The sequence below is a fragment of the Lontra canadensis genome, unplaced genomic scaffold (genome assembly GCF_010015895.1).
Source record: "Lontra canadensis isolate GAN:19392208 unplaced genomic scaffold, GSC_riverotter_1.0 scaffold195, whole genome shotgun sequence".
In the NCBI taxonomy this organism is placed as follows: Eukaryota; Metazoa; Chordata; class Mammalia; order Carnivora; family Mustelidae; genus Lontra; species Lontra canadensis.
The window spans coordinates 758,907-771,833 of record NW_022631189.1 but is presented as its reverse complement, the minus strand read 5'-3'; the positions used below and the strand labels follow the sequence as shown (position 1 = coordinate 771,833).

The window sequence follows — 12,927 nt, the reverse complement described above, 5'->3', positions numbered from 1 at the left end:
CAAAAAATTAACACAACAGGAAACAACAAGTGTTGGTGAAGATGTGAAGAAAGGGGGAACCCTCTTACATGGTTGGTGGGAATGCAACCTGGTGCAGCCACTCCGGGAAACAGTATGGACATTCCTCAAGATGTTAAGAATAGAGCTACTCTATGACCCAGCAATTGTACTACTAGATATTTACCCCAAAGATACATATGCAGTAAAAAGAAGGGGTACCTGCACCCCAATGTTCATAGCAGCAAAGTCCACAACAGCCAAACTGCGGAAGGAGCCGAGATGCCCTTCAACAGATGAATGGATGAAGATGATGTGGTATACATACACAATGAAATATTATTCAGCCATCAGAAAGGATGAATACCCATCATTTGCATCGACATGGGTGGAAATGGAGGGGATTATGTCAAGTGAAGTAAGTCAAGCAAAGAAAGACAATTAACATATGGTTACACTGATATGTGGAACATAAGCAATAGCACAGAGGACCATAGGAGAAGGGAGGGAACCCAAACGGGGAGAAATCAGAGAGGGAGATGAACCATGAGAGACTAGGGACCCTGGGAAACAAACTGAGGGTTTCAGAGGGGAGGGGGTAGGAGGATGGGGTAACAGGGTGGTGGGTATTAAGGAGGGCACATGCTGTGATGAGCACTGAGTTTTATACATAACTAATGAATCAATGAACACTACATCAAAAACTAATGATGTACTACACAGTGGCTAACTGAACATAAAACAAAAACAAAAACAAAAACCCACAACATGCAAAGTGTTTAAAACAATGCCTGGGAAGCACCTGGGTGGTTCAGTCAGTTAAGTTTGGCTCAGGTTATGACCTCAGGGTCCTGGAATGGAGCCCCACATCGCATAGGGCTCTCGGCCCAGGGGGAGCCTGTTTCTCCTTCTCCTGCTACCCCTGATTGTGCTCGCTCGCTGTCCCTGTCAAATATATAAATAAAATCTTAAAAAAATCCCAAAACAATGCCTGGCACACAGAAAGCCCCCTCCTGAGGCATTATGCTCAAAGAAAACGAAATCGATTAACTTTGTGAAACCTCGTGCACCATACAGCACAATCAACACATTACCTATTACTTCAAACTTCAATTATCACTTATGGCTGATCTATGAAGGTATTGCTTACCTGGATCAAAATTATCACCAAATATTCTCTTGGCAGGAATCTTCAGGGCCATAGCAGGAAATTGTTTCTTTAACTAGAATTTTAAAAAATAACATTATACGAACTTAACTTTCTAAGTCTTCTGGTTATACGTGTACCAAAACAAATTACAATCTGATTTTCAAGAAAATTCATAAGGCATACTTTTAAGGACATCATGACCAAATAAATACAATATTAAATTATACCAATAAAATAACGTTAGCTTGTCTAACCATCCTCTTTTGCCCCAATAGAACACTTAGTATCTGGATAAGTTACTTAACATCTCTGTGTTTCAGTCTTCTTGTCTGTAAAATGGAGATAATTTTAGAGCTTAGGTAAGAACCTGGAGTAAAGCTCTGAATATGTGTTACTCACCATTTATTACCTCAAGAGAAGTTGCGATCTTTGCATTCTTTCTAATGAACAGACTTGACAATTGTTTTTAAGAAAGTGGTGAATTTTGTTTTCCAATAGCCTCTGCTCTAGCTTACCCCTTATTAAAATTTTAATACATCTGCTTAACAGATTTGCTTATCCCTAGACAAAGAACAACGTGGCCCTGAAGACATTAAATTTGGGGCAGTAAAGTCATTAAAATGGGTTAAGGCTTATTTTTATTATAAGCTTGATGTCAAAAAACCACACACACACACACACACACACACACACACTACATACCCAACTACCGAACACACACACACACTACATACCCAACTACCAAAATGTCAGGAAATACAAAGAATGGAAGAATATTAATCACTCTACACCACGAGTATGCGGTCAGCAAAATTCAGACTGAAAAATCTGTAGACAAATGACCCTGCTTTTTCAAAAAGAATTGTAAAGGAAAGAAAAGAGAGGTGGAGGGGGAGACTTTGTGACATAAAGACACTTCATAGATTTATTAACCAGTCATATAAACACTGACTGAATATTGGATATTAAAATGTTATTGTTAATTATTTTCACATGTGATTACTAATACTGTGTGTGTGTGTGCATTTTTAAAGAACTTTTATCTTTTTAGAGATGTATACTAAAATATTTACAGATGAAATGATACGAAGTCTAAAATTTGCTTCAAAATTACAGTGGGCTGGCTAGGGAAAGAGATGAAACAAGAATGGCCGTGTATCTGGACCTATGGCAGCTGGCTGGTACGTTATATTATTTTCTGTATTTGTGCTATTCTCTCTACTTCTGTATGTGTGCAATAATTTCTACAATTAAAAATTTAAAATGCAGGGGCACCTGGGTGGTTCAGTGGTTTAAAGCCTCTGCCTCTGGCTCAGGTCATGATCCTAGGGTCCTGGGATCAAGCCCCGCATTGGGCTCTCTGCTCCGCAGGAAGCCTGCTTCCTCCTCTCTCTCTGCCTGACTCTCTGCCTACTTGTGATCACTCTCTGTCAAATAAATAAATAAAAATCTAAAAAAAAAAGAAAAATTTAAAATGCAAACTATAATCATAAAAATACATTTCTATGGACAAAATGTTTACAGAATGGATATTTTACTTTTTGTTTTTTTCTTTTACTCTAAAGGGAGCACAGGGAAAGAATTTGTGTTTTCAAACTTAGGGATGGGGAACCTGGGTGGCTCAGTGAGTTGGGCTTCTGTCTTCAGCTCAGGTCAGGGTCTCGGGGTCCTGGGATGGAGCCCTGCATCGGGCTTTCTGCTCAGCGGAGAGCCTGCTTCCCCCCTCCCTCTGCCTGCCTCTCTGCCTACTTGTGATCTTTCCCTCTGTGTCAAATAAATAAATAAACAAAAATCTTTTTAAAAAAACAACTTAGGGAAATCCAGGCCAGGTTGAACCTCACTTCTGTGATTTCAAGGAACACAACTGACATGATTCCTGTTTTTTGCTTTGCCACCCTCACTGCAGGATGCAGAATTAGGAGTTACAGAAAAACAGGCAGACAGAGAAAATGGAGAAATAAGAAAAAGATGAAAAAAGGAAGAGAAATACAGGAAAAATGAGGGAGAAGGATAATAAAAACTCAACTACATTTGAGGAAAAATTTCTGCAGAAAGCTTAAGATGGGGTGTTTGATGGAATAAGGAAATGAAAGTGATCATGGTGGGGGAGGGTACCCCAAACAAATCATTCACTTCTTTATACTTAAAGATGTTCAAATATTAACACCCTAAACTGATTAATCTCTAGCTATTTATTTATTTATTTATTTATTTATTTGAGAGAGTGTGTGCACAAGTGGGGGGTGGGGAGGCAGGGAGGGATACAGGAAAAGGGAGAAGCAAGCTCCCTGCTGTGGGGCTTGATCTCAGGACCCTGGGTATCATGACCTGAGCTGAAGGCAGACATTTAATTAACTAAGCCATCCAGGCACCCCAGACATCCGTAATCTCTAGTTACTTAAATCATGAAACCATCATGACATGAGGATGGCTCTTCACTCATGCAAGATTTCCACACTGCTGAGTTTTTAGGCCACATCCCCTACATTCCTCCTTCTTATAAACAATTCTACAGAAGGAACACATTTAGAAGGTAAATCTGGCTCATATAATCATTTAAGCAAATATAGAAAGAACCTCAGATTTTCAGTTATTTGTAGTTCACATGAAAAAAACTGATCTTATTTCTCTAAGAAGTTCATATAAACTATCTGTATGTGCATATGTTTGTTAAAGTACCATCATGATAGCTATGGTCAAATCTGTACAATCCTCAAAAAATGCCAATCATTTACATAACGGTATCCAAGAATTTCAACCAGATCTGGCAATTCAACCCTCACCCAGTCTCCAATATAAACTATATTTTTAATGTAAATTTTTTTTAAATCTCTCAACATTATGGGGTACCTGGGTGGCTCAGTCAATAAAGTATCTGACCCTTGATCTCAGCTCAAGTCTTGATCTTGGGGTCATGAGTTTGAGCACTGCCTTGGGCTCTAAACTGCATGTGGAGCCTACTTAAAAATAAATTAAGTAAATAAATAAAAATGATTAACATTACAGAAGATATTCTCATGTACGAATTTTTTTGGATATTATTTTGTTTCAAAAGTGTGGCTTCACTAACAGTAAAAAAGACTGCCTCAATAGCCTCTAATTAAGCAATTAAAATATATATATAGTTCGGTTACATATGCATTAAGGAAAAATTTAAAAACAGAAGAAAACACAGTAAAAATACTACAGTTACCTCTGAGTAGCAACATAGGAGGGGTGATTTTTAAGTTTAAACACTTATTTTCCTCCACATTCCAGATTTTCTAGAATATATATTAATTTTACATAGGAAAAAATGCCATTTAAAAAACTTAAGTATTACTTTAAAAGTTCAATTTTGGGGCGCCTCGGTGGCTCAGTGGGTTGAAGCCTCTGCCTTCAGCTCGGGTCATGATCCCAGGGACCTGGGATCGAGCCCCGCATCAGGCTCCCTGCTCAGCAGGGAACCTGCTTCCACCTCTCTCTCTCTGCCTGCCTCTCTGCCTACTTGTGATCTCTGTCAAATAAATAAATAAAATCTTTAAAAAAAAAAAAATAAATAAAAGTTCAATTTTAACTAGCAAAGCATTTGAATACTATTTCAAAGAAAAACAGACACAGTTAAATACTAAATAGAAATGAATTGGAAAGGGCACCTGGGTGGCTCAGTCGGTTAAGCATTTGCCTTTGGCTCAGGTCATGATCCTGGAGTCCTGGGATTGAGCCCCATCAGACTCCCTGTTTGGCAGGGAGCTGCTTCTCTATCTGCCCATCACCCACTCATGTGCGCGTGCACGCGCTCTGTCTCTCTCTCTCTCTCTCTCTAGTAGATAAATAAAATCTTAAAAAAAAAAAAAGAGTAAGAAGCCTTACTTTCATGACTTAACAAAACATGGAATGTTGTACAGGTAGCCACTGAATTCATTCAGGCCCATTTAGGAAGTTATCTCGTAACTGAGATATGCTTAACTTCCTCCATATTTAAAGATTTTACAAATGGTAAGTCACACACTTCTGCATCTATTTAATCCTACTTTTTAAAATCAAGAGACAGCGTTAAGAAAATTGAAAAAAATTACCTTCTTAATATGAAACAATTTTTTCTGAAGGATGCCTGGTAATCTACCATTTATTAAATAATGACATAAAGAGATTCCTATTTATTCTTAGGGCAGAAAAAAAATTTAAATTTGGGATTTAAAGCATAACTGCTTTTTTCCTTAATTGAAGCAAAGCTCGGAATCCAGAGCTGTCTTAATAATGTGACGTCTACAATGACCAACATGGGTGGTGTTCTTTGGTCTCCTAGGTGTGTATGACTAATACCTACACAACAATGGACAATAATACACAAGCACTGGTCTCTGCATTGATCTGGCCTGATGTGTTAGGCCATGGTGCTCCTGCTTCCTCCTTAAAAATAATATTTAATATCTAAATTTTGAATATATAAAAATAGTTTATATTAATTTAAATAATTAATGATCCCTTAGATATCACCCCCCACCTACCAGTAACTGTCAGAACTTAAAAAAACCCATATTCATTTTAGTTGTGTTGGCTACTTAAAATCTGGAACCGAAGACTTAACTCTGGCCAAAAATGAAACTATTAAAAGAAGGTAAGCTTATGACAAACTTTCAGACCTAAATCTAGTTGCTGGGCAATTTAACCAGAAACAAAATGACAATAAACAACTATTAGTGAGGCAGTAGAAAGAATTTATTTCTAATATTCTGACATAAATTGTATTTTAAGCTGCACATATAATTTTCACATCTTTAAGAGTTTACTCGAAAATTCTCAACAATCCTCTCTCCACCCTTTTTTGTAGGAATTCCAAAGTTAGGATGCTTCTGAAGAATCTCTTACCCTTTTCTGCTTATCTGTTTGAGAAGGAATATTATTTAATCAAAGAAATCTCTCTTGGGGCCCCTGGGTGGCTCAGTCGGTTATGTGTCTGCCTTCAGCTCATGTCATAGTCTCAGGGTCCTGAGACTAAATCCCACATCAAATTCCCTGCTCAGCAGGGAGCCTACTTCTCCCTCTTCCTCTGTCCCCTTGCATGTTCTCTCAAATAAATAAATAAATAAATAAATACATAAATAAAATCTTTTAAAAAAAAATCTCATTTGTAAGTTTTCTTAGGTGTTTTATTTCATTACATATTTTTTAAGTTTTATTTATTTAAATACTCTCTATACTTATTATGGGGCTTGCACTCACAACCCTAAGATCAAGAGTTGCACACTCTTCCGACTGAGCCAGCCAGGAACCCTCAGGTGTTTTGTGTTAAAAAAAATCCCGGGGCACCTGGGTGGCTCAGTGGGTTAAGTTTCTGCCTTCGGCTCAGGTCGTGATCTCGCGGTCCTGGGATCAAGCCCCACATCAGGCTCTCTGCTCAGCAGGGAGCCTGCTTCTCCCTCTCTCTGCCTGACTCTCTGCCTACTTGTCATCTCTGTCTGTCAAATAAATAATTTTTTTTTAAGATTTTATTTATTTATTTGATAGAGAGACACACACACAGCAAGAGAGGAAACACAAGCAGGGGGAGTGGAAGAGGGAGAAGCAGTCCTCCTGAGCAGGCAGCCCAATGCAGGGCTCGATTCCAGGACCCTGGGATCACGACCTGAGCCGAAGGCAGACGCTTAACGACTGAGCCACCCAGACACCCCAATAAATAAAATCTTTAAAACAAACAAAGTTCCCACAGACTGACATTTACTTACAGTATTGTAAAGCTTATCAAACTCTGCATATCTCCTGAAGACAAACCACTCACTCCTGCCCATTGAGACCAGAACTTTATAAACCTGTAGAAATAAAAAACAGCATTAACAAAACTTGATTGCAAAAAAAAATTCATTAGCTATTTAATAGGTGAATCGCCCGTTTTTATACTCATGAAACTGATATTAGACATCCATGTTTATGCATGATTCTCTAAAATACACAAGTATACTGGCTAAAAGACTCACTTAGTCTTCTTGAAAGGAGATATTTTATTTTATTTATTTTTTAGGAGATATTTTATTTTTAAAATGTTATGAAATATTTCTACAGTTTTCAAAAGAATAACACAGTGAACAGCTGTGAATTCATTCAGATGTCTGAACTCTAACATTTGCCATTCTTGTTTCAGACCTTTTCCCCCAAGATTACAACATTATAGATTCAATTGATGCTATTCTCCTCTCTTCTTCCCCAGCAGTAACCATTATCTTGAAATTATAGAGTATTTTCAAAAGTGATGCCTGGCACACAGTAAAGACTCAGCTAAAAGTTCTTCTCCTTCTAGGTTATCTTGTACACAGTATTTTTCAAACCAGGAATTATCCTCAGACTTCCTACTACTACCTTACCTGTGTTTAATAATCATATATAAATATATATAACATCGTATAACCAGAGTCAACAACCCTATGAAGTAAGCAGAACAAATACTATAACCCTTACTATATACGTTAGAAATTATGGCTCAAAAAGTTTAATAATTTGCCCAAATTCACAGACTTATGAGACTAAAATGCAAATCTTTTAACCCTTTATATACCAGAGCCAGTATCAAATCATCAACCATTATAAAACAGAATTCTGATAATTCATCCCATCCCATATTCTCAGAGTATAATTCAACATAATAATGTAGAGAGGATGTTTTGGGACTCTAAATATCTGTTTCATTTCTTTTTTTTCCTTCCTTTTTTAAAGATTAATTTGAGAGAGAAAGAGAGAGAGAAGCACGAGGGGTGGAGAAGGGCAGAGGGAGATGAAGACAGTCTTAAGCAGACTCTACACTGAGCAGAGAGCCTGACACAGGGCTTGACCCCGGAACCCTGAGATCATGACCTGACCTGAAACCAAGAGTCGGACACTTAACCAAGTATGCCACCCAGATGCTCCATGTGTCATTTCTAAAGAGAAAAGTAACAAGAACCAAGGTGTTTGAGGAAAAGCTCAATGATGTATGACTTGGGTTATGAATTAAAGAGATAGGAATTACTTTGGAGTTTACAATACAGCTGTCCACAGCTTGGCGAAAACCGGGTTTATTTTAGAACATGGGCATACAAATATGTATAAACTATCCTCTCTCATAAAAGATTGAAAGCTATGCTCACAAGTTCATAGTTAGATAATACTCTGAGGAAAGCAACTCTCTGAGACTGCATGTGATTAGAATGAGAATTCTGTAGCACTCTGTAAGATATGGTCACATTAGCAAAAGCACAGTGAGAAGTGTCCCAGGTTGCAAACCACATTCCTCTGTGAGAGAGAGGATAAGGTCCTACCTGGAAGGTGAAACAAAGTCCTCGGTATCAGTCACTGGAGTTAAGTGATGGATTACATAGACTGAGAGGAAAAGGGCACCCAGGCACCTATATGAGCTACACACATCTGGTGTTGGGTGATAACATGGCTCTTCTGGTCTTAACCAAGAAGGCATCAAGTAGTCTTAGAGGAAGCTGTTGATGTAAGACCCCAGATTTATTTGTAAGATGATACGGCTCACGAGGGAGAGAAGAGGGAAGTAGAGGATAAAGAACCTGGTTAAGGGGCCGCTGAAGCTATGGTGTTTCTAAGACCAGATTACAGATTTAACTCATGGAGCACTCAGGATCAGACAGGACTGCTAGCAAAGAATCAGAAACTTAGGTTTAGATGATTGCAAGCTTCTTGAATTAGCTATGCTGTCTTCCTAGTATGGTAAGGTGGTTTCCCATGGTTACCCAAGGACAGCCAAGACTAGAAGCCACAAATAGGCTCCAGGCACAAGCAGCCCTGCTTCAGATAAAGCCCCATGAAGTTACCAATCAGCCGTATGACTTATGAACAAGGGCTTATTTTTTTTTTAAGATTTTATTTATTTATTTGAGAGAAGGAGAAAGCAGAGAAAGAGAAAGCCTAACTCACGGCTCCATCCCAGGACCTCGGGATCATGACCTGAGCCAAAGGCAGACACTTAAGTGACTGAACCACCAAAGTGCCCTAAACAAGGGCCTATTACGTGAATTCAAATAAAACACCAACAGGTAACAACAAACTCTTCAAATTTTAAAAAACACTTTCATTTGCAAAAGATGCACAAGAATTCACAGATAGCAGTACAATACTTATTACAATATAAAATTATTATTATTTTTTTTAGTATTTCCTTACTGCCTGTCTTTTACCACCAGAAAGTGAGTTCCTTGAGAGCAAGGGCTGTTATCATTCTTGCTACCTACCATACCCCCAGTGCCTAGAACAGCACCTAGCATGACGCAAAAACTCAATGACAATTTGTTGAACGGATAAATAATGAAAGTATAATTTAAACTTGGTTTAAGTTAAGACATCCTAGAAGATAATGCATTTCTCTGTAGGAAGCTTCATAGTATAGATCTATATAAAAGACATGAGAACTAGAGTATAAAAATATTATCAAATAGCAAATAACACAATCTCTGTTTTCATTCCCAAGTATGACACAGGCATCTGGGACCCACTGAGGCTCAACACAGAGTCTGCGTTGGGTAAGGTAGGGTCTATCTGTGTTGACTAGAACAGAGGTTCTTGAGGATTGCCCTGTAGTGATCAGCAACTAACATGTGAACTCAGTACTACTCTTCATTCAACATCAATTCAACAAATACTTCTAAAATATCCAACTCTGTTCTGGGTACTGATAAAGCAACAGTGAAGGAAGTTCTTATTTCAAAGGATCTTGCTAGTAGTCTAGTCTAGTCATAAATAAACACAAAATATATCAAGTAGTGATAACTGCTAATAAAAAATTAAAGAGGGTAGGGGCACATGGGTGGCTCAGTCATTAAGCATCTGCCTTCAGCTCAGGTCATGATCCCAGGGTCCTGGGATCGAGACCCACATCAGGCTCTCTGCTTGGCAGGAAGCCTGATTCTCCCCCTTTCTGCCTGTGTTCCCTCTCTTGCTGTGTCTCTGTCAAATAAATACAATCTTAAAAAAAAAAAAAAAAAAGCTAAATAGGGTAGAGGCACCTGGGTAGCTCAGTTGGGTAAGTATCTGACTTTTGATCTCAGCTCAGTTCTTGATCTCAGGGTTGTCAGTTCAAGTCCTGCGGCGGACTCCATGCTGGATGTGGAGCCTATACTAAAAAAAACGGGTGATGCACCTGGGGAGCTCAGTTGGCTAAGAATCTGACACTTGATTTCGGCTCAGATCATGATCTCAGGGTTTTGAGATTAAGCCCTGTGTTGGGGTCTCTGCTGAGCTTGGAGGCTGCTTAAGATTCTCTTTCCCTCTCTCTCTGCCCCTCACCAACCACCGCCCCCCCAAAATTAAATAGGGTAAGCAGGACAGACAGTAGGCGTACTCTACTGTACACCTCTACTGTACTGTAAAGAGTAGGAGTAGGGAGGGCTGTGAAGGTACTATTTTATATAGGGTGGTCCGAAAAAGCCTCTCTACGAAGGCAACATTTGATAATCTGAAGCAAGGAAATGAACAAAGTGATCTGTAGGAGGCCTTCAAGAATGCAGGGGACAGCTCTGGGAACAGCTGGGTAAGAGCAATGCTACAGACTTCCTGAACCTTTCACAGATGGCACAAAAATACCTCTATTATGAAAAGTAAATGGACACTGAGATAACTCACTGCCTGTGTTTGTTATACATACACTTCCATCAAACTCGGCAGGAGGTTATGCCCTTGAAGGACAGAATGCTTATGGGCTTAAAAAAAAAAAAAAAAAAAAAGAGGGAAGGAAAAAAAACTTTCACACACTTCACTATTTTACTGAGGTACACTGACCTCTTATTTACCATCAATGTGACGTTTCTAAGACTTGCTTTTAAGATTGTGGAATAAATGAACAATTTTTAAGATACTGCTTTAACAGACACTGAGCAGAGGGAAATGGCCAGACACACACTGCAGTCTTTCCTCAGTCTCTCCTCTGGGCTTTGGTACAGGGTATGGAAGTACATTTATTAAGAAAAGGAAAACAGGGGCGCCTGGGTGGCTCAGTGGGTTAAAGCCTCTGTCTTCGGCTCAGGTCATGATCCCAGGGTTCTGGAATCAAGCCCCACATTGGGCTCTCTGCTCAGCAGGGAGTCTGCTTCTCCCTCTCTCTCTGCTTGCCTCTCTGCCTACTTGTGATCTCTATCAAATAAATAAATTTTTTGAAAAAAGAAAAGGAAAGGAAAACAGAGGAGAGAAGGACAGAAGCTGTTTCCAGTTCCTTGTCTGGGACTTCGGGAGAAAAGTGTCATTGGGGGTTCCAGCCCCACCTACTTAAGAAAGGAGACTGGATCGCGCTTGCGCTCTCTCTCTCTCTCTCTGACAAATAAATAAATAGAATCTTAAAAACAAAACAAAACAAAAATACACGTGGGTGGCTCAGTCAGTTAAGCATCTGCCTTCAGCTCAGGTCATGATCCCAGGGTCCTGGGATCAAGTCCAACATTAGGCTCCTTGCTCCGCAAAAAGCCTGCTTCTTCCTCTACCTGCCACTCCCCCTGCATGTTTGCTCTCTCTCTCTGACAAATAAATAAATAAAATCTTAAAAATGAAGGAAGGAAGGAATGAAGGAAAGGAGGAGGAGACTGGAATGATCAGACCGAAGGGTTTAGTTTAACTCCTCAGTTTTCCCATGTGACATGAACTCTGAGTTGAAAGTCATTTGTCATGGATGCAACTGGCTGAAGTGAGGTGATCCTCAGGTCAGAGGTCGGGATAGACCACCTGAATCAAGAGCAGTGAAAGGAATGGCGGAGCCTCAGTGGGGTCTACAGCTATCAAGAGCCAAGAGGAAGCTGGGTCAGCAAGTCACCACCACTCTGGCTAAGCCAACAGAGAATAGATAACAAATCAGTTGATTGACTGCAGATGCCAGCAGTGGATGCCAACAAAATGTCCAGGGCTAGATCAGGTCAACTACAGCTGGCTGTTTGCCAGATCAGTCATGCTACATCCGGAACAGCAAAGATCTAGAGGGCTGACAAGAATGCAAGAGCCTTCAGCAGGCTACCATAAGGTCAATCACTGACTCAATAAATACCATGAAAGGGGACACCTCTCCACTCATACACCATGATGTCAAGTTGGAGAGGCGTGTGTTCAAATAGGAGAAATAGAGTAGAATGAAGACAGCCTTAGCCTTTTAACTTAAAAGAACTGCTTAAATTTTAGCTCAAACTAAGTGTTAAACAGAATTGACTTAAATGAGTTTCTTTATACTACTCAGCAGGTGGTGGAAGATTACAAGGAAGAGCAAATCAGTTATAGACAAGATAAATGATACTGTTTCAGGGGGAGGAGGGCAGGGGATCTCTGAATATACACACAAACAGGACTACTGGAAATAAAACAGGATGTTTCATTACACTAATTAGAGAAATGGCTACTCTCACTGATACAATGATTCAGCAAACATTCACTGTGTTTATTCTTTATAGTTCCATATTAGATATTACGGTGATAAAAAAGATAAAATTAGAAATGGACTTTGCCTTTCAGGTAAAAAAAGAGATAAAATACTGGATTAAATACTTCAAAACTGAGGTAGAAGATGGTTAATGTCATAAGAAAGGTGCTGTGGAAATTGCAAGACAGGGGTTCTTAACATGGGATCCATGACTTCTGGAGTCCATTCACTTCCTGACAATGCATGTGAAATTATGTGCATGTTTGTAGATCACTGTGCCTGCACAATTTCTAGTGAGAGGATCTACTGGAGTTTCATTACCTTTTCCCAGGGGATAAATAAACAGGGAAAAATCTGAAAAGGAAACTATATTCTGTTACAGTACAAAGGGAAGACCGTGGAGGATATATAATTT

The 12,927-nt window shown here is 39.3% G+C and overlaps 1 protein-coding gene across 7 annotated transcripts in view; it reads right to left on the bottom strand.

The window, feature by feature from the left end:
- Nucleotides 1-12,927, bottom strand: part of LOC116861374 (serine/threonine-protein kinase Sgk3) — a 139,665-nt gene that overhangs the window by 56,534 nt on the left and 70,204 nt on the right. For 5 of the 7 annotated variants that reach the window (XM_032847908.1, XM_032847907.1, XM_032847911.1 and 2 more), the window contains exons 3-4: nucleotides 6,856-6,939; nucleotides 1,148-1,220 (exon numbers count right to left, since the gene is read on the bottom strand). In XM_032847908.1, the coding sequence (XP_032703799.1) occupies nucleotides 1,148-1,220; nucleotides 6,856-6,939 (157 nt within the window). Of the gene's footprint in view, nucleotides 1-1,147; nucleotides 1,221-6,855; nucleotides 6,940-12,927 lie in introns of those variants that run through there. The other 2 variants (XM_032847914.1, XM_032847912.1) reach the window with 2 other exon arrangements.